The following is a 27,054-nucleotide window of genomic DNA, read 5'->3' on the forward strand; positions in this document are numbered from 1 at the left end:
GGTCTTGAGAGACCTCTTCTTTGCTACTTTCTTTATTGTACACTCCAAAAGTATATGTGCCCAACCAAAATATAATTTTATACTAAAGAAATAATTCTATGACAAAATATGTTTGGGAAATACTTTGTACTAATCATATTTCCATCTTAGATGTTTATATTTCATATTATTATAGCAAAGGCTCTGAGAAATCCTTCAATAAGTTAATGGATTTAACTCCTCAAATGTGTTTAAGCATTCATTCATACCTTTATTTTAATAATGCTGACAAAATTCCACCAAACATACTTTGGGAGATGCTAGTCTAGTTTCATTTTAGATTTCGATAAGGGAGTAAAATGAAAAACAAAACAAAACAAAAATAAGATGCAGTCCAGGTCATGGGAGCTTACACATTTACTAAGAGCAAGAAAAATGGCAAACCTAGCGGAAAGAACATTATATAGTAGTCCTTCCTGATCTTAGGTTGCACTTTTCATGCAGTTTCAGCTACCAAAGGTCAACTATGGCCTGAAAACAGGTGAGTACACTAAAAGATTTTTTGAGAGAGAGGGAGCACATTCACGTAACTTTTATTAAAGTATATTGTTATAAATATACTTTATTAGTTATTGTTGTTAATCTCTTACTGAGGCTAATTTATAAGTTTAACTATGTGATAACATACATATGAAAACATAGGAAAAAACATAGTATAAATAGGATTTGGTACTATCTGCAGTTTCATGCATCCACTGGGGGTCTTAAAATGTATCCCCCAAAGATAAGTGGGGACTAATGTATAGTTCAACAAATAATTTTTAGAACAATAGAATAAGGCATATTTTAAAATGATGACTATGTGGGATGCACTAACTCCTTGTGCCATAGGATCTTATGACCAGTCGGGGTTGGCCAAGAGTTAACAGAAAAGACTTTATGTAGGAAGAGGGTTCTTATTGTATTTTTGTCTAAAACATACTTTCCTATGATTGTGCTCTGGCAACTCTAGTAAGAAAACAGTATAAAAATACACATTGTTATCCTTTGTCTATAGTTTTTTATTGGCTTCTTCATGCTTCAGCTCTCCTCCTATAGTTTCTCAAATGTGCATTGCCTACAGATGCTCAAATGTCTTCTTTTTTTTTTTTTTTTTTGAACTTTTTTTTTTTCTGTTTTTTCTTTTATTGTAATTATTATTATTATTATTATTATTATTATTATTATTATACTTTAGGTTTTATGGTACCATAAATGTCTTCTTATATATACTCAACAAGTGCCCAGTTGTCTCAGGGTATTGAAGTTTACCCAAACCTCACATACTCCTAAATTCCAGCAAAGCTCCCCAGAACTGTTTATTCTAGTCCCTGTGAAAATTCGAAGACACACAATAATATTTTTCTGATTAAAGTAATTCACACCAATTTATAAAAGGAGGCTTTAATCTTCCTTGTAATTAGTCAATGAACCTAAGAATCTAAGCTGGTTTTGACTGCAAGACACATTTCTTTTTCTTTTTTAATACACCCTAGGAAACACTGCCAATTTTAATCGCAAGATGCCATCGATTTTAAGACACATGCAGATTTCAGATATGTTAATATGTGATAAACTATGAAGTTTAGAATTTATGAAATTTTGTATAAGTGATGATTAGGTAAGGAAGAAGAAGACAGCAGTTAACTCCCTCCCTTTCTCTCTCTCTCTCTCTCGCTAATAAATACTCCTACAGGGTACTCTGGTGGGTGCTTGGGCCCCATGGTTTTAAGTTTGAGGAGTTCAAATTTCAGTTTCGGAATAATAAAAATTAACAAATAATTATGAATTAAGTCCCCCAAAAGAATAATCTAGATACTGAAAATCATGTTTCACTGCTCTTTGTTTTCCCATTACTTGGTGCTATAGTAGGTACTCAATTAATATTTATTGAACTGACCTAAAGTGAAAAGACCTAAACTGAAAAGAAAATTCTTGTGGTTTATTATAGGCCAATTATTTTATGAAAGATTCTAGGTAGCATCTGAAGAGAATGCATCCGCACCTTGAGGAAAGGAAAACTAATTCCCTTGAATTCACCACTAAATTGCATTTCTCTTTCCAACCCCATACTTCACACTGGCCAAGGCACTCTAATGAAAACAGTCTAAGAAAGCCCATCTATCACTTAGGCAGCTGGTGTGCACCAAAGACAGATGAGTCTTAGAACCAAGGCTTCAAGTGATACACGATGATGGAGAAAATGATACTCAAACCTGTGACAGTGAGATTATTCAGCTAATGATTCAGAGCCCACTCAATATGACATTTAAACTATTATCCAGCAATCTCACACTCTGTTTAGGCATGCCATATGTAAATTCTCCATTAATACTAGAGAGTCACATTGTTTTCTCAGTAGGATTCCGGGGGAAGCATCTGATTATGTGTTTTACCTCCTTTTCTTCCTTTTAGTGCTTGACCCAAGAATACGAGACAGATAAAAGAAAGTAAAGAAGTTGAAAATATGACAGTTCTAATGGAGACCTTGTACCTTTTTAGCAGTTCCCTGACTCTAACAGGCTTCCTTTATAAGAAAATAACCCATTAGATTTTAATCGTTGCAAGTTTTTCGACAGTTGAACTGTGATAATAACAACTTGATTAGGAAATGTATCCTGTTGCTATAAAAATATAAGTGCTTGAATCTGATATCGCAGTGCTTTGCTGGAGCTCACTCATACTAGCTCATGAGAGCCTCATATGCCTCAATTTCCAAATATTTAAAAAGTAGCTTTAGGTTGGTAGCCTGAAATCAGCCATGCTGGGAATATTTACATCACAAAATTGGCCAACCTTAAAACGGACTTTTATTTTCCCCTAGAAAAATGGTACACATTTATTCCTATTACTATTGGTGATGAAGGAGAGATACACAGAGTGTCTTTACTAAGACAATCTAACAGCATATCTTGAGCTATAAAATCCCAGATCATACTGAATGGACAAAAGTTGGAAGCATTCCCCTTGAAAACCAGAACAAGACAAGGATGCTCTCTATCACCATTCCCTTTTCAACAGAGTCCTGGAAATCCTGGACAAAGCAATCAGGCAAGAGAAAGAGGAAAAAGGCATCTAAATAGGCAGAGAAGAGATCAAACTATTCCTGTTTGCAGATGATATGATGCTATACCTAGAAAACCCCTTAGTCTCTACCCAAAAGCTCCATGATCTGATAAACAACTTCAGCAAAGTTTCAGGATACAAAACCAGTGTACAAAAATCAGAAGCATTCGTATCTACCAACAACATCCAAGCTGAGAGCAAAATTGAGAACTCAATCTCATTTACAATAGCCACAAAAAGAATAAAATATCTATGAATACAGCTAACCATGGAGGTAAAAGATCTCTACCAACGAGGATGACAAAAAAATTGCTCAGGGAAATCGAGATGATTCAAACAAATTGAAAACATTCTGTGCTCATGGATAGGAAGAATCAACATTGTTAAAATGGCCATACTCCCTAAAGCGATTTACACAGTCAGTGGTATTCCTATCAAACTGCCAATGACATTCTTCAAAGAATTAGAAAACAACTATTAAAATTCACATAGAACCAAAACAGAGCCCAAAGAGCCAAGGCAATCCTAAGCATAAAGATCAAAGCTTTAAGTATCACATTATTGGACTTCAAACTGTACTACAAGGCTACAGTAACCAAAACAGCATAATACTGGTAGAAAAACAGACACATAGACCAATGGAACAGAATAGAGAGCCCAGAAATAATGCTGCACACCGACAACTATCTGATCTTCAATAAAGTGGACAAAAACCGGCAATGCGGAAAGGACTCCCTAGTCAATAAATGGTGCTGGGACAACCGGCTAGTCACATACAGAAGATTGAAACTGAACCCCTTCCTTATACCACATACAAAAAATCAACTCAAGATGGATTAAAGACTTAAATACAAAACCCAAAACTATAAACACCTGGGAAGATAACTTCGGAAATACTATTCTGGAAAGAACCTGGTGAAGATTTCATGACGAAGATGTCAAAAACAATTCTGACAAAAACAAAATTTGACAAATGGGACCTAATTAAACTTAAGAGCTTCTACACAACAAAAGAAACTATCAACAGAGTAAATAGACAACCTACAGAATTGGAGAAAATTTTTGCAAACTATGCATCCAATAAGGGTCTGATATTCAGAATCCATTAACAAGCCAAAAAACAATCCTATAAAAAAAAGTGGGAAAAGGACATGAGCAGACACTTTTCAGAAGATATATATGCAGCCAACAAGCATATGAAAAAATGTTCAACGTCACTAATCATTTGAGTAATGCAAATCAAAACCACAAAGAGATACCATCTTACACCAGTCAGAATGGCTTTTATAAAACGTCAAAAAATAATAGATGCTGGTGAGGTTGCAGAGAAAAGGGAATGCTTATACAGTGCTGGTAGGAATGCCATTATTTCAGCTATTGTGGAAAGCAGTTTGACAATTTCTCCAAGAACTTAAAACAGAATGGTCATTCGACCAAGCAATCTCATTACTGGATATATACTCAAAGGAATATAAATTGTTCTGCCATTAAGACACATGCAAAGTTATGTTCTTTGCAGCACTATTCACAATAGCAAAGGCAAGGAGTCAACCTAAATGCCTATCAACAGTAGCTGGGATAAGGAAAATGTGGTACGTATACACTACAAAATACTGCACAGCCATAAAAACTTCGGGAGGCCGAGGCGGGCGGATCACGAGGTCAGGAGATCTGTAGTCCCAGCTACCCAGGAAGCTGAGGCAGGAGAATCACTTGAACCTGGGAGGTAGAGGTTGCAAGTAGCCAACATTGCGCCACTGCACTTCAGCCTGGGTGACAGAGGGAAAATTCGTTTCAAAAGGAAAAGAAAAAAAATAAAGTAAAAGAAAAAGAATGAGATCATGTTCTTTGCAGCAACATAGATGGAGCTGAAGGCCATTATCCTAAGCATACTAACACAGGAACAGAAAACCAAATACTGCATATTCTCACTTACAAGTGCGACCTAAACAATGAGTACATATGAATACAAAGAAGGGAACAACAGACACTGAGACCTACTTGAAAATGATGGGTGGAAGGAGGGTGAGGATTGAAAAACTACCTATTTGATACTATGCTTATTACCTACTGATGAAATAATCTGCACACCAAACCTCTATGATATGCAGTTTACCTATATAACAAACCTGCACATGTACCACTGTACCTATAATAAAAGTTTAAAATAAATAAATAAATAAATAAAAACTAAAACACATCTTGTTTAGTATAAACAACACCTCGAGAAGGTCATGACGAAAAAAATCCTGGTGTCAAAATAGCTACCTCACAGTCTGGGTGTAGAAATCCTTGACGAGCTTCCCTTTCCCTCCTTTTCACAATACCTTGGGGCCATACCACAGAACTGGTGGTTCCAAAAAGGAGAAAAATCTATTAGGACCGTGGTGTTTTATCCCAGGGGCTTGCTATTCATAGCTGGCTGTTCTTAAAACTGACATGAAGTGCCCTCAATAAAAGGCTAGGAAATTAGTTAGAAGTGACATAAATATAACAGAAAATCTAGGCTAAGAGAAACCCATTGAAGTTGAATACAGTTAATTCTAAGATTCCTGGAAGGCAAAGGATAAAGGAAAAATAGGAAAAATTCCTTTGTTTATACGAGATCTGAGCTTTAGAAAAAGCATACTTTTCCCTCAACTCTGATATATATTTTCCAAATGAGACAGCGAGTAGCATAATAAATGATGGTGCAATCACCAAAACTGCAGATGTTCAGATAATTATATTATCATGTATATGCTGAAGACTTAATATACAAAACAAAGTTCCCATGGTGCTTTCATTGTTCTGTTCATTTTTTTTTTTTTTTTTTTTTTTTTTTTACTGTAAGCAGGCTAGCATCCCTCATAATTATAATAGCACTAATTATAAAATTTGGACTTTCCTATTCCATTTTTGAATCCCAGAAGTAACACAATGAATTTCACTACTTTCAGGCATAATCCTACTCATAAGACAAAAGATGCAGTTATTTCAAATATTTCATCTATCATTATTAGTTGACTTAAATATAATACTAATAATCACCATATTATCAATTCTAGTAGAAGGATATAAAATGCTAGCCTTGATTATCCTACTTACTTAGCCTAAAGTCCTTTGGGAGGTATGCCCTAGAGTTGATTAAGGAGGAAAATTTGGGAAGGGAGAAAGGTGGCGAATTTTGTGTATGTGTGTGTTGGGGGTTGCAACATGGACAGTGTCTCACTTTGCTGCCCAGGCTGTAGTGCAGTGGCATGATCATGGCTTACTCCAGCCTCAACTTCCTGGGCTCAAAGGATCCTCTCACCTCAGACTCCTGCATACCTGCAACTACACTTGCATGCCACCTCGCTCGGCTGATTTGTTAAATTTTTTGCAGAGACAAGGTCTTGCCTTGTTACCCAGGCTGGTCTTGAAGTCCTGGTATCAGCAGTCCTCCCACCTCAGCTTCCCAAAATGCTGAGACTACAGGCGTGGGCCACTGCGCTTGATCTATGGAGGTTCTTATAGGGAGTTTTTCAACCAGTTTGAAAGAATAAAACTGAACTGTAAGTACCCTCAATGCAGTTCAGTCTCTCAGCCCTGCTCTTTCTCAATTTACAGTGGTTGGTACAGAGTAAGGATCAGCAATTGTTAGAAAATATTAAAGAGTACTGTCTAACTCTAGGAATCAGCAAGATTCTATACTGAACACAGAATTCTGATTCCTAAACAGGACCTTAGAGACAATTTTGTTTACCCTTCTGCGGAAGAAGGAGGCTTTCCTACAAAACCTCTGACAAGTCATTATCCATTGCTGAAAGATTTCTAGGGATAGGGAACTTCTGTCTCATGAAGTAGTCTATAATTTTTTTGAGTAGCTATAAATGTCAGGAGCTGTGGTGTTAAAATGATCCCAAATATAATATACATTCCTGTCAGTTATGCACAGTGGATCTGCTTCTGCCTTCTGCATGACATCGATGTGTTTTTCAGATGACAGCTGTTGAGGTAAAAAAGGTTTAGTCCCATGTCCCCCAATTCTTAATCTTTTCTTCTCCAGGTTAAACATACTCATTTTCACCAGTCATCCAAATACTTGCAAAGAAATTCTGGAGATTTGCACAATGAATCCCAGAAGCATAATATTAATATTTACATATTTTTACTTACTGTATAATATTTACTGGAATTTGACAATTGGTCTAATATTTTTATGTATTGGTAGTAGCTATAGCTAATTTGTTTGATAATACATTTTTAGCATACCAATATGTTTGAAATATTCCAAAATTAGAAACGTAAGGTTAAGCACAAGTTAACCTCTCTTAGATGTTTTTGCAGGTATAATAAGATCCAGAGAACACGGGAGACACTTTCATGTCTATATTTTTTATTGTGGCACAGCTATGTAGAAGTGCTGGCAAAATGAATGTTCTAGGTGATGAAATAAATTTTTGTTTAGAAATAATTACTAAGGCGTTAATTGGTAGGTGCTTTTATTTTTTTTCCATTTCAATTCTCTGTTATTTCAGCCGTATTCTGATTTTTTTCTTTTTAAACTTTAATCAACCTTTATAAGCTTTTTATCCAAAACACAAAATCCAGTAGTGCCAGTTCAGCCAAAAAAAAAAAAAAAAAAAAAAAGCAGAGTAATTTGCAGCCAAGGGGCATAGAAAAGTATTTTTCTCATTTAATTATACCTTCTTCTTTTCGAAATATAATTTATCAAGCAATTGTTTAAAATTAAATTTTAAAAAGTAGAAAGTGTTGGGGAAAGTATGACACCAAATTGAAATAAATCTAGTAAACAATTTTCTCTAGGATAAAATAGAGGCATTGATTAGACAACTCACACATTTTCCTTTATAGTTTAGACAGTAAGGCAATCATTAGATGTGATCATGTTATATTTGCTCCCTTTGTCGGACCACGAGTACTGACAAACAGAGAGCATCTGAGCAAAACCTTGAGGTACTTGGGGTTTAAAAATATGTGGTTAGCTTATTTTCCCTTTCAGTGTTTCACTCTTGGCGCTTTCTTTAGTCCATTCTCAGCAACTAAAATGATTTTTCCAGATATTCAAAGAATTGCAATAAAAATATGTCCCAAAAATACAAGGTGGGCCTCCAACGCACAAGAAAGACCCTTTGGCAACCCATGTCCTCTATCATGTTTTAAAAGAGCCTCATTTAATTGGGCCAGCAAACATCTCCATTAGCAATTAAGACCAACCACTGTCACCAACTATAAAGTCAGAAGAGCAATATAACTGACCTTCAGAGGAGAAATATGAGACTGCAAGACGTAGCCATGAACATTTTCTATTTGAGAGAGGTTCTTTTCTGATACATGCACGAGTTCTGGGCCTCTTACTTCATGGGTTAGTCGAGGTAAGGAATGATCATGTGGAGCGTCCTCATCTTGATATCGATACTTCTAGGAGAAAAGAAAAGAAAGGAGAAGTATGTATATATCAGTGTTTGTAAAGCATACAGACTGAACTTCATATTCTAACTTCATCAATAGGACACTGTGTGCACCTACTGTTGACTTCACCAAATGGGCTTTGCTGTAGACTCTTCTGACGGTCACCATAGACCAGGTCAAATGCAAGCAAAACTGAGTTAACCACGAATATTGACCAATGTCCAGACTAGTTTCTGCCTGACAATATACTCTCTTTGTTTATGAGCTACAGAAAGGTGATAACAAATGAGACAGAACATTTACTTTACTCAAGTAAATGAGTAAGTAAGTAAGGAGGTAACCCTCCTGACCAGAGTAGCTAAGTATGTGTTAAAAATTCTAGGTTATGGGTGGAGAAGAAAAAAAGTACTGAGCAAGAAGAAAATGGAATTCCAATATATCCCATTTAGAAAACTTAATTTTCTTTCAGAATTTTTGAGTAATTTAAGTTCCTTTTGAAATGAGGAAAAAATTTTGTCACCCACATTATTTGTATTAGACTCAAAGAGAAGACAACCTTATTTTTCTTTACTTCACCCCCTAGGAGAAGGAGTATTGATTTGGGTTAGTCAGATTCCAGGACAAAAGATCACAATTTTTAGAAGCAGAGCCAGCTCTTTTAAATAATTCTAAAAATCAAGGCAAGGTATCTGCCTATACTGTGATGGCTCCCTGAGGGGACAGAGGTAAATACTTCTTTCTCTCTTGTTCCCTTTTCCTCTTTTCTTAACCATCTTGCTTACACATGACTGTACCAGTAAAGATCATTGTTAGAGTCTTCCAAGCAGATATAAGGAAGTTGGCAGAGAAAAGAAAAAGGTTCAGGGTTAGGAATGCTCTGAGGGAGCTCAGCCCTCTTCTTGGGGTCTATCTCCATTTTCAGCCTCAGCCTGGGTCTCCATCCTATTTCTTTGTCTCTTTCTAGTTTGTACCCCTTTTCTCTTGGATCTGTCCCTTTAGAGTTCCATTGTTCCAAGGCTGTTGTCCTACCTGGGAAAGATGAAAGGGAACCCTCTACATCTCATCCCTAATTCAGATAATAAAGCGTTAGTTTGCTTTACTTTGCCTATGTTCCTTGTGCATAACACAGGGATATTGGGAGCAGGGATCTAAACATTGTCATAACACCATCACAGGCTTAATTGTGATGTCTAACCTCTTCCCAGTGTCCCATTATTGTTATCATCAATGGTTAATTTTTTCATATACATATATATATATATAAAATTTCTAGGACATCAGCTCTCAGACTGACTCATAGTGGAAAAGTAACAAGAACCACTCCAGGGATGGTAATTCAATCTGTTGTTCACTCTTCCTCAGAAGCAGATTATCAATACTTATACTTTCTGGGGCAGGGTGGGCTTTCTTCAATGTCCCAAGTAATATCTGTCTCAACAAAAATAACAATGTCATAACTGCAGTTTCCAAAGGACTCTCACATACTTGTTCCATTGCAATCATTCTTGGCCATTTTACCTATGAGAAAACTAACACCCCAAGAAGTTAAGGTACTTGTCAAGAGTCACCTTAACTGATGGGCATCTGCGCCAAGACCCTATCCAGATCATTGCAATCTGAATCCTCTTTCAATTATCATCAGCCTCTCCCCTAACCCATAAAGAAATGAAGTCCAAGTCTGAAAACTGAATTGGCTGCTTGGTGGAAAAAAAATCACTGAGAATACACAACACAATGAGGTTAGAACATTTCTGTAAACTGCAAATACCATGCTTTTGTTTATCTAACCTTATGAATAATTTGGGAATGTAATCTGCCTCAGAAACATGGATCAAATTTAACATTCACTTTTGATCAGTTATGCTTATTGTGAGTGGAATAATGTCACACATGTGCCTATTTTAGTTTCTCTGGCTTTCAACCCATTAACTCCCACGTCTGCTCCACATTTTCGATTCTCTCATAAAGTCACTACCATCTATGTTGTCATCTGAGCCAGAAAAGTAGGAGTCAATCAGACTCCATCCTGTCTTTTGCCTGCTGCCATCTGCCAATTTAATAAGTTAATGAATCTGCCTGATGTATATCCTAAACAATACTTGAGTGCATGCTCTCCTTATTCTTCCCACACCTCCACAAACACTGTCCATGTTCAGGATCCCATAAGCTCTCAGCTGGGCTATAGAAACAGCTTCTGAACTGGCTAGCCTGTCTGTGGGGTTGCCCCTTTCCCATAAATTCTCTACACTGATCCAGGGGACTTTGTGAATCACATGCTGATAAAGTTCTTCTTGAAAACTTCCAATGGCTCACACTATACAAGCTTTCTTACACTGCCATAACCCTACTATATATGCTGAACCCCCATTACTTCTGAATTACTTTTTTTTTTTTTTATGAGACGGACTCCAGCTCTTGTCACCCCAGGCTGGAGTACAATGGCGTGATCTCAGCTCACTGCAATCTCTGCTTCCCGAGTTCGAGCAATTCTCCTGCCTCAGCCTCCCGAGTAGCTGGGACTACAGGCAGGCACCACCATGCCTGGCTATTTTTTTTATTTTTAGTAGAGCCAGGGTTTCACCATCTTAGCCAGGCTGGTCTCAAATTCCTACCACAGGTGATCCGTCCACCTCAGCCTCCCAAAGTGCTAGGATTACAGGCATGAGCCACCGCATCCAGCCCTGAATTACTTTTGTTCTCAACATTCTCACTCCAATAATTATAAAATAAATATAAACAAACTCATTTTTAAGCTTCTTTTAAAATTTGTGGTAAAATACACATAAAATATTGACCATTTTAACCATTTTTAAGTATACGGTTCAGTAGTGATATTTATATTCACTTTGTTGTGCAACAGATCTCCAGAACTTCTTCATGTGCATGTTCCCATAACTCCCGATAGTCTCCAATTACAACTCTTGTCATGCTATATGGTTGTGTATTTTCTGTGTTTTTCCACTGAACTGTAAAATCTTGTAAGGACTGGGACCACATTGGTATTGTTTATTCTCACATCTCCAGTCTTTAGTCAAATGCATGACACATATGATCAATAAGTGTTTGTTGAATATAGCCATGAGCGACCATTACACAAATGGATGAAATAGATATCAGTTGCTTAAGCCACAATACTATTTTGGCCACTGGATGAAAACTTTTTCACTGTAAAATGCTGTGAACTCAGGTTCAAGTAAAAAGGACAATCACATCATTTGCTTGACACAATCTAAAAGGACATCAGACTATTAAGTACTACATATCTTTCTCCTCATCATTCATTTCAGTATATACTAAGAATATGAACTGAAAAGAACAACTCTTGACCTCAAGAAGACCATAAATTACTGAGTTATACTTGTGCACAGATAAGCTACCATACCTCGTGATAAACTTAGTTCTGTGGGAGCAGAAATGGGTAAGCATTTGTGGCTGGCCGGCTGCAGCTTCCCAGTTTGAAACAGGGTCTGGAATACCATAAAGAGGTAAAAGATATTCCAGCCAAAGGCACAACATGTGAAGAGACATGTGGTAAGAGGGGATGATGTTTGAGGGAACAGTGAGGTCTTAAAGTGGATTGTAGCAGATGCTATTGTGTCCCCATCCAAATCCATGGAAATCTTTTTTACCCATTGAAGGATCATATCTGCATAGTTTTCAGGAATATTATCCTTAGGTGATTGAAGCCTCCTCTCTTGGATGTCCACAGGAGTCATATTTGAACCCCAACTCTCATACCTCACGGTGAGACAAATCCCGTGATGTGAATTACACTACAAAGTATCCAGCGAGATTAGCTTAAATTTAGACTGTACCTGGACCTATATTTCTGCACAGTTCCTTTGTGTTTCCCTTACTCCCTATGTTTTGTTTTTTTTTTCTTGGAACTGCCCTCCATAAATCATGCACACATGAAATCTCATCTTAGGTCTGCTTCTAGTGAGCTGATATAAGACTTGGATGAAACTTGGGATGTAAGGTACAGTGTGGCAGGAGGAGACTGGAAGGCAGACTGGAAGGCAGATTGGTGTCCACTGTAAAGAATAGGGAGTCATCAAAGAGACCCTGGGCCTAAATAATATTCTGCCCAGTGCCAACCAGACATTCCCGTGTTTTTTTTTCTTTGAGTCTTCAGCCTATGACTAAGCAAGAAATGACAAGAACTGATGAGAAAGTCACATCTTTTACTCAGACTCAAGCTTCCATAGGAACCACCCTGATATGATATAGCAGAATTTCTCTGCTTGTATTCAAATCTTTATTTCCTTTGGCTGAACAAAGGTACTGATTTATAATATTAGGATTAATATTAACACCAACATTAATGTTAATCCTAACACTAATGCAATATTACAACCAATAATAATACCAGCTACAGTTAATGTACCTGGAGCCGTATTAAATGCTTTATATCCATCATCGCCATATGAGACACAGGTGTTATTCTCTTTATCTTAGACTCAGATAATTAGGTATTTTTCTGAGCTTACATACCTGGAAAGTGACAAACCAGGTTTCAAATACAAGTTAATTTCACTCTAGAGAAAGAGCACTTATTCTAAGTTATTTAGGACTCAAAGGTCTTTAGAGGACAACTTTATCTTCAGGAAATAAAATTTTTAGGAAATATTCTTATACCCTGACTAAGAATCAACCCTAACATTCTGGGTAATTCTGAGTCAAACTTTTCATTCCAAGGCTTGTCTGGTAGGTACTAATGTCATTCTGGGCACCTTTGAGGATTTCTGTATTGCCTACAAAATGAGGGCCATTGGCAGGCCTCTGTATTGCAGTCTGTGCTTTCTTCTTTTTCTCTCCTCAGCTTGGTCTGTTGAAGGGGACTTGAGTAAAAGAAATTTTGTAACTCTGTGAGGAAAGTCATCGGTAGCTTGATGGAGATGGCATTGAATCTATAAATTACCTTGCACAGTACGGCCATTTTCACAATATTGATTCTTCCTAACCATGAGCATGGAAAGTAAGTTAAAGTCCATTTGGAACCAAAGAAGAGCCCACATTGCCAAGACAATCCTAAACCAAAAGAACAAAGCTGGAGGCATCACGCTACCTGACTTCAAACTATACTACAAGGCTACAGTAACCAAAACAGCATGGTAGATAAAGGCCAATGGAACAGAACAGAGCTCTCAGAAATAATACCACACATCTACAACCATCTGATCTTTGACAAACCTGACAAAAACAAGAAATGGGGAAAGGATTCCCTATTTAATAAATGGTGCTGGGAAAACTGGCTAGCCATGTATAGAAAGATGAAACTGGATTCCTTCCTTACACCTTACACAAAAATTAATTCAAGATGGATTAAAGACTTAAATGTTAGACCTAAAACCATAAAAACCCTAGAAGAAAACCTAGGCAATACCATTCAGGACACAGGCATGGGCAAGGACTTCATGTCTAAAACACCAAAAGCAATGGCAACAAAAGCCAAAATTGACAAATGGGATCTAACTAAACTAAAGAGCTTCTGCACAGGAAAAGAAACTACCATCAGAGTGAACAGGCAACCTACAGAATGGGAGAAAATTTTTACAATTTACCCATCTGACAAAGGGCTAATATCCAGAATCTCAAAGAACTTAAACAAATTTACAAGAAAAAAAATAAAACAACCCCATCAAAAAGTGGGCAAAGGATATGAACAGACACTTTTCAAAAGAAGACATTTATGCAGCCAACAGACACATGAAAAAATGCTCATCATCACTGGCCATCAGAGAAATGCAAATCAAAACCACAATGAGATACCATCTCACTCAGTTAGAATGGCGATCATTAAAAGTCAGGAAACAACAGGTGCTGGAGAGGATGTGGAGAAATAGGAACACTTTTACACTGTTGGTGGGACTGTAAACTATTTCCACCATTGTGGAAGACAGTGTGGTGATTCCTCAAGGATCTAGAACTAGAAATACCATTTGACCCAGCCATCCCATTACTGGGTATATACCCAAAGGATTATAAATCATGCTGCTATAAAGACACACGCACACGTATGTTTATTGAGGTACTATTCACAGTAGCAAAGACTTGGAACCAACCCAAACGTCCATCAGTGATAGACTGGATTAAGAGAATGTGGCACATATACACCATGGAATACTATGCAGCCATATAAAAGGATAAGTTCATGTCCTTTGTAGGGACATGGATGAAGCTGGAAACCATTATTCTGAGCAATGTGTCGCAAGGACAGAAAATCAAACACCTCATGTTCTCACTCACAGGTGGGAATTGAACAATGAGAACACTTGGACACAGGGTGGGGAACATTACACACCGGGGCTGGTCCTGTGGCGGGGGGAGAGGGGAGGGATAGCATTAGGAGATATACCTAATGTAAATGACGAGTTAATGGGTGTAGCACACCAACATGGCACATGTATACATATGTAACAAACCTGCACGTTGTGCACATGTACCCTAGAATTTGAAGTATAATAATAATAATAATAAAGAAACTTTGTAAACAGATTATATTTCCTATTTCAGCTCTAAGGGGAGTAGAGGCAGGATAGGGATGCCTGGTACACTACTTATGTCTCCCTATCTTAGTTCATTTTGCCCCTGACTTCTGGAATTCTATACTTGTCCCTGTTCTGAAGCTTAACCCTGCCCCCAACCCCAGATTCCTTCATCAGGTAAACTTTTTTAGGTCCTTGATTATCAGATTTAGTGTTGCCTCCTCAGAAGCATTCTCTGACTTCAAAGGTTGGAAATCTGTGTCTCCTTTATGCTCCCATAGTGTTCTGTACAGGATTTTGTCAATGAATAACTTTATACTGTAATGACCTGTCCATGTGCCTATCTCCCCTAGTAGCCCACAAATGCCTCAAGAGCAGAGGTAGAGTCATGTTCATCTCTGAATCTCCAATGCCTAACCGACAAATGACACATAGAAAAAGATCAGTAAATGTTAAGTTTAACTGAATTAAACTGTAATTATCTGAGAAATAACATGATCCGCATAATCAGAAAGCCCTCCCAGCTGAGCTTGCATGCAGTTATGCTCATACTCATTTTCTACCACAGTTCCCCCTACAAGAGACAGAAAAAGGCTAAGGAACTCTGACCAGGCTCTGCTCAGTACATTCTGCTGACGCTTGTGTGAGTCAGAACAAACCATCCTGAGTTTCCCAGAATTTAAACACGGAATCTTACATGTGCCTGATCTGTCACTGGAGGTTCTCTGGTGCAATTTGGAAGATGGCATTTTGCTGGCACAGTGCGTGATAACTGATCCAGAAATTGGAAATATTTCAAGGTCTCATAAATAAAAATCTGAGGTTACCTCTGTTGCTTCATAAAAAGTGCTCTACTTCCCCCTTGTAGCAGGAGTTGGCACTGTACTGACGAGAGAGAGAGAGAGAAAGAGAGAGAGGGGAAGGAAACAAATCAAAAGCTGGAGAGCTAGAACATGTTTGTGTGCACATGAATAGATGGCATATTATCATACCTAATAGTGAATACTATCCATGAATGCTTTGCTAAGAATGTCACAGAAATTATCCCACTTAAGGCTGATAGCAGCATTATGAAGCAGGTATAAAATTAAGTAATAATTACAGTTCCTTACACAAAGCCTGACATTAAAAAACTTGTTAGTTTCACTGTCTCTGTTAACTATACTGACAAACCATGTTCTCTGTGTCAAGTTTTATCTGTCCCTCTGTAACCCAAGTTCTTTGAGGGTAAGAACCCTGACACGTATCTTTGTATTCTGCAGAGCGGTCAGGCTAGAATGCTACAAACATAGTGTGTGTCCAATAGGCTTGTGTTGACTGATTGAGTGCTGCTTCTGGAAGAAAGCCTCTTAATTTAAAAAATGTGCTTGGGCTGAAAGGAAGCACATATTCTAGAAGCATGAAGTTGGTAAAAACAAAATAATAATAATAACAGAATTTCAAAGGGATCCCTAAGGAAGAGGTGAGTGAATCTCAGAAAAAAAGAGAAAACCAAAGGGACAAAGAAAACGAGCTCAATGATGAACCACATGAAAACAAAGGATTTCCATTTCATCTCAAGGCTGTAGAAATTTAAGTTCCATAATTGAGTATTCCCATCTAGGCCCTGCCAGCCACCTTCTTATTTTGAGGACGATGATTTGTTTAAACACTTTGATATTTACTTTTAGGGATTTCGTTTAATAAGATTTCTGCAGTCTGTACCCAGCAGATCCTTTTCTCCAGCTTCTTCCTTTTTCCGTGATGCCTTAGCCTATCTAAGACCTGTGTCTCATCACTTTTATATACCTACTGCATCCTCACTCCTACTCATTGCCTTCCTCTCTGGAGGGAAAACATGGGTAAAAAAAGAAAACAAGAGAAGATAAAGGAATGTTCAGTGCAATGATTAGATCAATATTTATATTCATTTCTTTAATTTGAAATGAATTCTCTGAATGGTATCTTGACTGGAGCATGGTTTTATTTCTCCTGTCCATTCTTTCTGTTATTCCAATCCATTCTTTCAGAATGGTTACATATAGGTTGCAAATCTGGAGGTGAAGGTAGGTAGTTTCAGATAGGAGAAAAATGGGAGGAGGAAAGGCAAGAGAGACTACATAATTTTCACCTTCACTTCCTCAGAGTGACCTCCTGACTTCCCAGATTAGGAAGTTCTCTCCCTGCCTCTGCACACCGCACACTGCTCCCTGCTTCATAGGCTTTCAGGGCATCCTGTCCTTATTCTTCATAAAGCTTGGCACATTTTTATTTTACATTTATTTCTGTGATGATTTGCTGGATGTTTGTCTCCTCCATTGAACTAACTGTCCCCGCCCCCCGCTCCCCATGGGGTCAAGGGCCCCACCTGTTTGGTTTACTGCTGACCTCTAGTGCCTGCCACATAGTAGGTACTTGATAAATGTTTGTTGAATAAGTAAGTACTTTGCAGCCAGATCTATCTTCAAAATAATCACCCTTTAAAAAAACAATGACCCACAATTAGCAATATGGCTTGCCCAAAGAACCCTTGAAAGAGGAATTTTTCCAGAGTTTGGAGAAGAATGTACGTAACAGCACTGATGGAAGAAATAAAAAGCTCTCCCAGGTGCTCCATCTGAATTTTTTTAAACAAAACTCAAAAGTGAAAGGAAATACTTTCCTGCTTTTTTTCCACAAAGAACAGGACAAGCCAGGATGTTAATTAAATTACAGATCAGCTGTCTGCTTGCAGCTGACAGAGCTTTGTGTGCTTCCAAGCAACGTCAGATATTTTAAACTCTATGTAATTACCTACTATGGACTAGCTGCCAGGAAGGATGCTTCATGAATATTTCATGAATTTTAAGATCCTTTTTAAGGAACTGATGATTTAAATAACTATGGGAGAACTTACTCTAGCTCAGTGCCACCCTCCATCTGTTAACTGAAGATATTGGAAATGTAGCCTGGTAGAAGTGCAGTTTCTCCCCTAAAATGAGCTAGGCCCAGGATCTAGGGAAGGCTAGATTCATGCAGGAGAGGTAACTGTAGAATTAAACAGACCTCAAGCTCTCTAAGTCAGAATGGAACCATGGACCTATGAACTGGGAAAAGAACGAGTAAGGAATTGCAAAATGAAATTTTGTAAGATGCCACACATTGAGGATACTCTTTATAATTTACAAAGCACTTTCAGCAACACTGTCTTAAGTAATTCTCTCAAGAATTGGATAGATTAAAAAGGTATCATCATTCTGATTTCCAAATGAGAAAACAGAGGGTCAGAGAGTTTCTAAAGTGCTAAATAAATAGTAAAGCTATGTTTCAAACCAAAATAGTCCTCTGATTCCAAGAGGCAGCCTCATGTAGTGGAAAGTGCATGAATTCTGGCATTAGAAACATGATTTCAAATCTTGGTTATACTACTTGCTATCTGGGAAACATCTATCACGTTGCTGGATACAACTGAGCTTTGGTTGACTGAAGTTATACACCAGGAATTACAGTATATATCTCATAGAAATACAAAGATTGAATGAGATGTTGTACTCCTGGCACACAGTGGCTGCTTGGCAAACGTAATGCTCCCTTTTGCTTAGAGTCTCAAGAACTTGGTACTCTGCAGATTTGTCACAACAACAACAGCAAGAACAAAAAAAAGTGGTCATTAAAAGTGAATTTTTCACATGGCAAAAAAGTCTTTGGTGGAATGCTCTTCACTTTCCACAGAACAGAAACAAAAATAACCTGTTATACAATTAGTCACAAATACAGTTCTTGAATTTTTTGTCCATACACATGAGTATTGTCTAAAACATGTTTTCTTTGTAGCAGCTAGGTGCTGCCACCACTGTGCATGGCTGAGTTCACAAATCTGCTGTAACCTGTAGCTTCCCTGTCACTTCTCTCTCTCATGCTAAGCTTTGTTTCTTTGCAGTAATTAGAATTTTTGCCACTGCCATGGCTAATGCTGCTACTGGAACCACGAGAGCCTCCTTGGTTTCATGGTTTGGCAAAGGATTGGCCTTCATCACCAGAGGGGCTGGAGCTTCTGCTTCCTAAGATTTCTCTCCTCATGGGTCCAAAATTTGAAGACTGATTGTTGTAACTGCCAAAATCACTGTAGCTTCCTTCACCTCTAAAACTGCTTCGATCATTTACAAATCCATTATAGCCATCCCACTGCCACCATATCCACAACCACCACGGCTGCCACCAAAGCTACCACGACCACTGAAGTTTCCTCCACAATCATAGTTCATACCAAAACCACCTCCACAACCACCACCAAAGCATCCAGAACTACTTTGGCTTCTTTGGCTCAATGAAGCACTAGCCTTCTCTTGCTTTGACAGGGATGAATTTACTGAACACTCTTTGAAGTTTCCTAACTTCACAGTTGTGGCCATTCACAGTATGGCCATTCACAATATGGTATTTCAATCTTATTCATAGAGTCATGTTCCTTAAGAGTTACAAAGGCAAAATCCCTTTGCTTGCCACTGCCTCGGTCATTCATGATTTCAGTCACTTCAATTTTCCCACATTCTTCAAAGTAATGTCTTAGGTGATGTTCTTTTTTCTTTTTTTTTTTTTTGAGAAGGAGTCTTGCTCTGCAGCCCAGGCTGGAGTGCAGTGGTGCAATCTCTGCTCACTGCAACCTCTGCCTCCTGAGTTTAAGTGACTCTTCCATCTCAGCCTCCTGAGTAGCTGGGATTACAGGCGCCCACCACCAAGCCCATCTAATTTTCTTATTTTTAGTAGAGACGGGGTTTTGCCATGTTGGCCAGGCTGGTCTTGAACTTCTGATCTCAAGTGATCCATCTGCCTTGGCCTCCCGAAGTCCTGGGATTGTGGGAGTGACCCACCATGCCTGGCTCTTAGGTGATGTTCTTCAGTGTCTTCTTTAGTGCCACTCATATGGTTTGGATCTGTGTTCCCACCCAAATCTCAAGTTGAAATGTAGTCCCCACTGCTGGAGGTGGGGCCTGATGGGAGGTGACTGGATCATGGGGGTGGTTTCTAATGGTTCAGCATCATCTCCCTGGTGCTGTCTCATGACAGAGTTCTCACGAGATCTGATTGTTTGGAAGTGTGAAGCACCTCCCCTGCCCTCTCTCTTCCTCCTGCCCTGGCCATGTAAGTCTGCTTCCTGTTTGCCTTCTGCCATGATTGAAAGTTTCCTGAGGCCTCCCCAGAAGCCCAACAGAGGCAGCATCATGCTTCTGGCACAGACTGAAAGAACCACGAGCCAATTAAACCTCTTTTCCTTATAAATTACCCAGTCTTGGGTATTTCTTGATAGCAGTGCAACCATGAACTGATACAGCCATCAACAAATATCTTTTTCACAGTTAAGTAGGCAACTAGTCTTTGAGAATCTCCTCTTGAGACAACTGTCTTTGGTTCCACGACTCTCTCATACCTTATGTAGCATGGCAGTTAGGGCTGCATCCATCTCCTCCACAGTGGCATACGTGACAAACCCAAAGGCCCTGGAGCAATTGGTGTTTGGATATCTCATTACCACACAGTCCATGAGTGCTCCCAATTGCTTACAATGGCTCCTCAGGCTCTCATGGGTTGTTTCAAACCTCAACCCTCCAATGAAGACCTTCCAGTTATTCGGGCTCTTTCAGAGACTCTGACTTAGACATGATGGCAGTAGGAAGATAGACTTTGGTGATGATTCCTCTGTGGCATCCTGGGGCCAAAAGGAGTAAGATGACAAATGTATCTCAGTAGAATAACTTTCTAGAACCTCAGTTTCAGAATAGTGCCTAAAAGCGCAGAATCTGGAGAGACGGCCTGCATCAATTCCTACTTTGATAACCACGTGACCTTGGGCAACTTATTAAACCCTCTGAGACATGGTATTCTTATCTGCAAAACTGGAATAGTAACGACCTCACAAGATTTTTTAGAAAGCCAAGTGAGATGATGCATGGAAGGCACTTAGAAGAGTGAGTGTCTGTGATCTAGTAAGTAGTCACTTAGTATAAGTTATGATTGTTTTACTGGAACATTAGATATGTTATTTGATTATAAAAATTGGAGGAATAGAAAAAAATAAAGGAAAAATTTTTGCCTTTTACTGTTTTGAATTTTTTAAAGTCTCTAACTGCAACTTCTCCCACTACTCCATAACACATAGACAGTTTATCAAATCTCACAGCCCTCCTGGTCTCACAAAGTACACTTTAGCCTTTCTTTATGCCATCTTAAATGCTTGAGAACCTTCTCTTTGCACTTTTTTATGCAACAAGAATTTACTGAGCACCAATTCTATGCCAGACATTGTACCATGTGTTAGAGATATAATAGTGAATAAGGAAGATACAGCTCATCCTTGCCCTTTGCTCTTGATGTCTTCTCTACCTCTCATAACTTTCCCAACTCTTTTTCACATACTGCTCAACCTTCAAAACTTAGTTAACAAATGATATCTTTCCAGATGCTTTCCCCAGACATCCAAATTTGGCTAAGCATTCTTCTTCCGTGCTCCCATGTCTGACTCCCTGAGAATCCCTCTTTTTCTCAAAGTATGTATGTCTCTGCCATTCTTATTGGAATGGGAAGAGTTCACAATTCATTATTGTACCAGTGGCAAATATTCTGCTTGGGACCCAGTAGGTGCTTAATAAATGCTACTAAACGGAACTACCCCTGGTAGAGATGTAAGCTTCTTAGACTCCTGTGTACTCCACCATGACTAGCACATCCTAGAAGCAGTGCATACTCAAGAAACCTGTCGCTATTCTACAGTAGAGCTGGTTATTGAACAGTACCCTGTATGATTTTCAACAATAAAATCAAAAATTGGTTTATGTTGTGTAGCACAGGTAATAAAGTGAGTTCCTTTGAAAGTTTTCATTTAGCAGGGAGAATTGTTCCAGCTTTGGGTATGACATCCGTGACAAAGAGTATTAGCTGGTGGCTTCCTGGAGTAAAAGAGTTGACAGAAAGAAAAACAGTAACATGCAGAGAAGAACTGAGTTCCCTTCTTCCTTCTCCTCTGCCAGCACTGAGTCAGGGCAGCTGCGGAAGCATAACACACAAATGAGACCACGCTAAGTATTCTTTTTTTTATTTTTTATTTTATTATAATTTAAGTTTTAGGGTACATGTGCACAACGTGCAGGTTTGTTACATATATGCATGTGCCATGCTGGTGTGCTGCACCCTGTAACTCGTCATTTAACATTAGGTATATCTCCTAATGCTATCCCTCCCCACCCCCCCACCCCACAACAGGCCCCGGTGTGTGATGTTCCCCTTCCTGTGTCCATGTGTTCTCATTGATCAATTCCCACCTATGAGTGAGAACATGCGGTGTTTGGTTTTTTGTCCTTGCGATAGTTTGCTGAGAATGATGGTTTCCAGCTTCATCCATGTTCCTACAAAGGACATGAACTGATCATTTTTATGGCTGCATAGTATTCCATGGTGCATACGTGCCACATTTTCTTAATCCTGTCTATCATTGTTGGACATTTGGGTTGGTTCCAAGTCTTTGCTATTGTGAATAGTGCTGCAATAAACATACGGAGACCACACTAAGTATTCTTACACGAGCCCATCTAAACCCCAGGTCAGCAGCTTGACTCACATTTGAGTGTACCAACCTCAAATAAGCCCAATAAAATAGACTAAAGTGTATGCAAGGCAGGGAAGAGGTCTGGAAGAATATACTAATATGTTGACCATGGTTATTTCTGGATGATTATTAATTTCATTTTTTGGAGCTACATATATTTCTTTGAGGAATAAAAAGAATTAAAATAGAATATGTAAAACATGATCAAGTATTTGCTTTGTTGTACTGGAGAAGGTTCAGTGTGGTATAAGTTTTGTGATAAGGAAAATTTCTCTAGTCCTGGAAAGGGTTTGTCCATGTTCAGTTGAGTTAATTTTGAGAACTGGCTGAAAGATGCAAAGGAAGGGGTTTCCAGCTGACAAATGAAAGAGGGATGGTGCCGGGAATAAATTTGCTGGGGAGGACCAGGCTTTAAGTCAAATTGCTTTGGTACCAAGAAATCAAAGCAATGATTTGGGAGCAAACTCAACAGTAGTTCATCCATTTGAAGCAAAACTTCAAACATGGTCTGAGTAATTTTCCAGGGATAACTGCCACTGGATTCAATTGAGCACTGTACGATCTTGTGGGCAGTCCCTGTCTGACTAATCCACCAGCTGTGCAACTGCTACAGCATCTGTGAGTGAGAATCATTCACTACTAAAAGCTAGAAACATGTTTTGCTCAGTGCGCCTGGTGTCCAGAAAAGAGGAAATGTTCATTTCAGCAAAATGCTTCCTCAAGCAATGCAAATTCCCTGTGGCTCAGTTCCTGGGTTTAAATCCTGCTCCTGCACTAAACAGTAATGCGACTTTAGTGAAGTATGAAGGCTCTCTGAAACTCAGACTCCTCATTTGTAAAATTGGACTAATTATGTATGACAGTGTCACTAAGGGAAATTGATGAGATAATATGCCCAAACGCTTTGGGCCAGGACCCGCCTCCTAGCAGGTGCTTAGGAAATGTAAGATTCTTCCTATTTCTCTTTTTTTGTTTGTTTGTTTTTGAGATGGAGTCTCGCTCTGTCACCCAGGCTGGAGTGCCGTGGCGCGATCTCACCTCACTGCAACCTCCGCCTCCTGGGCTCAAGAGATTCTCCCACCTCAGGCTCCTAAGTAGCTGGGATTACAGGCTTGCACCACCACGCCTGGATAATTTTTTGTATTTTTAGTAGAGACAGCGTTTCTCCACGTAGGTCAGGCTGGTCTCGAACTCCTGGCCTCAAGTGATCCATCTGCTTCAAATTCCCAAAGTGCTGGGATTACAGGCATGAGTCACCACACCTAGCCTCCCTATTTCTCTGCCAGTGTCATGTAGTCATCTTTCCAAGTATTGTAAAAAGAGTCTATACACACACACACGCACAAACACACACACACACGTGCATGTATATGCTCAATTCAGCCTTATCACCATTACAGGGAACAGGCTTCCACCATGCTATTACAGGTATTGTAGCATCCCTACAGAACAGCACAAACTTTCTGAAGGAGGTAAAATGAGCTGCTAAGGCCTTGCTGCCACTTCTCTAGATCCAGTGCCTTTTCTGTATGTGAGGCCATCTTACCCATTCTACTCACGCCTCTAGCTAGGCCAACACTCCTACTGTTGGTATCTTCTACTTATGATGATCATCTCTGTCCAGCAGGCAGAGAAAAAAAAAGTCTCAGACACAGATGCTGAAGTTGGCTTCACTGCTCATTCAAGCTACTCTTCCTAACCATCTGAGTTTTTGGACTTCAGAACCTACCTGTGAAATTGGCACTTGCCTAGCCCTCCCATTATATTTGACTTCCAAGGATGAGATCAGTTACCCACCTGAAACTAGAATATCTCCTGGATGATCTCCAGCAGACTTTGTTCCTGGTCTTGGGACTTCCTGGGTGGTCGGTTGGCATATACTTCCTCTGTGACACTATAGAGACTAAAATTCCTTCCTAGTAGGAAGCATCATCATTCATTCATCCAACAGAATGTTTATCTAGCATGTTATATGCTAATCACTAAATTTTAAGTGCTAGAAATATAGTAGTTTAAAAAAAGCAAAAATTTATGACCCTGTCAAAATTAAATTCTAGTTGCGTTAGGTAATGCAGCTCTTTGAGCTCCCTTTTCCCTCAACATACTTACTGTACCAAGAAGAAGTTATGAACAGCTGTCCTTTCTATGGGAAGACACTCAGTGGTCCAGGTAGGCAACCACTATGAATTGTCTCTGGTGGTGGTGCAAATGCGCTTGATCTATCCAGCTGCCTTTGTTTTAGAGCACCTCATAATGAGCTGGTGTCAATGGCATTGGAACATGGGACAGTTGAAAAATACGGCAGAAAGTGTGGCCCTATTACTAGTGGGTTCCAATCAAAGAGGTTTATTTCACAATCAGCCACTGTAATAAAAATACTAATGTTTCCTCAAATAAGGTTGCTTTATAATCCATGCTTGCTTATGGTGATTTAAATATTCTCCAAATACAATAGTATCTAATAAAATACCTTTTGGAAATAATAAAAGCACATTTATACTTGATCTAGATGCTTAAAGGCAACTTAATGTGCAACTGTAGAATGTTATTTTGTGCTTATTATACTCTTAAGATGTAAGCCCCAAATCAAGAAAACCCAGAAAGTTTTCTAATTTTCTTGTCTTGCTGCCCTGCTGGGAACTGACAGTGTCATCTTTCAGATTACTGCCTATGATATGACGTGCATATGTATTAATGCTTTACAAGCATTAATTTATTTAATCCTTAAACACACTTATGGAGTAGCTACTGTTTTATTTCCCTCATTTAACAGATGAGAAAGTACAGGGAGAGAGAAATTAAATAAGTAACTTGTTCACACAACTAGTGGATGGAATGAGATTTATACCTCATTATCCTTCTAATTCCACCTTTAATTCACACACTATATTGTCTCTCAGGTATTATGCATTTCTTACTCTCTGACTCAGATGTTTCTTCTGAGTATGGTAGATACTTTGGTCCTTTGGTTTAAAAACTAAGGTCTGTAAGCTTCCCGTTATCCTTGCTGGGCCATAGAATGCAATTGGGAGAAAGTATAAATAGAAATAACCTAGTTAATGACACTGCCATTTCTCTGGTCACCCAAATACAAAATTACACAGATGAAGATGATCCCTCAGCATCTTTCCTCTCTCATGTCTTCCAGAGTGGGGTCCATCTAACTAAATTGGCAGAACATGACTCCTAATATCAGAGGGAAAGCCAAGATGGTTTACATTAGACTGAGAGCTCCCTGATGAAAGCAGTGATACTACAGCTGTAGCTATCTCAGTAGCCCCCTGGCACATAGAAGAGGTTTAGTACATTTTACCAAGTGAATGGATCTAATACAAGTTCAATGGACTCTAAATCAGCAGATATATTTGTTTTTGTTTATCTCCATTGTCCATTCCCCCATCACACCCTTGTTTCTTCTCCCTAGAATATTCCACTTGCCTTCAATTTCTCTTTCCAAACTTATCTCTTGCCTCTTTCTACCCCAACACACCAACTTTCCTTTCTCTGTTTCTTCATCTTTTCCCATCCCATTCCCCAAAATCTAGAATTTCACCAATCTGAATTATTTGCAACTCAGAGTAAGAGGAATGGATCACCTCCAAGATTTTGCACTTGTTACCTTCCACATGTCTTTTGCCATGTCTTTAACATCGAAGTTCAGTTAAGATGTCAATCTTTCCAGGAGCCTCCATAATTTATTCACTTCCTCCAGCTGTCATCTACACCTCACCCCCAGACTGAGGTCAGAACTCATAGTTACCTATGCACCCACAGGACATTTACTTAATCTATCATGTTTGTCTGTTTATTTGTTTACTTTTTATACACTATAAGATCTTTGAATGCAAGGATTGAGTCTTATTTATGGCTGTAGGACCTGTGCCAGGTATTCAATGGGTCCTAATAAATGTTTGTTAAGTGAATATTAGCCACCTAGTAACTGGTTTCCTTATCTATATACTCTCCATCAACCAATTCTTTTAACTAATCATCCTCAGATATCTCTTCCTTAAACACAAGTTTGGCTCTATCACTCACCCCTTTAAAACGCTTCAGTAGTTTCCTCCTGCTCCAGAATAAAACATAGGCACTTTGATGTGAAATTCACAACATTCTCAATCTCTTGCTAAAATACTATCTCTTACTGATTTTTTCCACTCATTTACATTCCTTTCAAAATAGCTCAGCAGCTCTTTTCTGGAGCCATCTCATCTTTCTAATCTTTTCTCACCTTCCTTTCTCATGCTTTTCCTTTTGTCTTGAAATGATGCTTCCCAAATCACAGGTGAGAAATAACTTGCTCTTTTTAAGATTCTTTTCATATGTCACCTTTTCCACAGTCTCTCCTAATCTATCTTATTCCCCCCAAAATGTGGTTTACCTTTGTCACTTTGTATTGTTCTTACAATAAAATTGTCCTTGAGTTTGTAATCTTTTTATTCATCCCTCATTTCACTGAGCACTTAAAATGAGTCACTGATGCACTGTAATAGACCCTGGTAATATTTAGAGAAAACACAATGACCAGTG

At 38.7% G+C, this 27,054-nt stretch overlaps 1 protein-coding gene across 6 annotated transcripts in view; it reads right to left on the reverse strand.

The window, feature by feature from the left end:
* Window positions 1-27,054, reverse strand: part of DLG2 (discs large MAGUK scaffold protein 2) — a 2,182,864-nt gene that overhangs the window by 1,076,688 nt on the left and 1,079,122 nt on the right. For 5 of the 6 annotated variants that reach the window (XM_054441573.1, XM_054441571.1, XM_063671283.1 and 2 more), the window contains one exon: window positions 8,326-8,487. In XM_054441573.1, coding sequence (XP_054297548.1) covers window positions 8,326-8,487 — 162 coding nt within the window. The remainder of the gene's footprint in view (window positions 1-8,325; window positions 8,488-27,054) is intronic. The other variant, XM_054441572.2, reaches the window with a different exon arrangement.

This window comes from Pongo pygmaeus, chromosome 9 (genome assembly GCF_028885625.2).
Source record: "Pongo pygmaeus isolate AG05252 chromosome 9, NHGRI_mPonPyg2-v2.0_pri, whole genome shotgun sequence".
Lineage (NCBI taxonomy): Eukaryota > Metazoa > Chordata > Mammalia > Primates > Hominidae > Pongo > Pongo pygmaeus.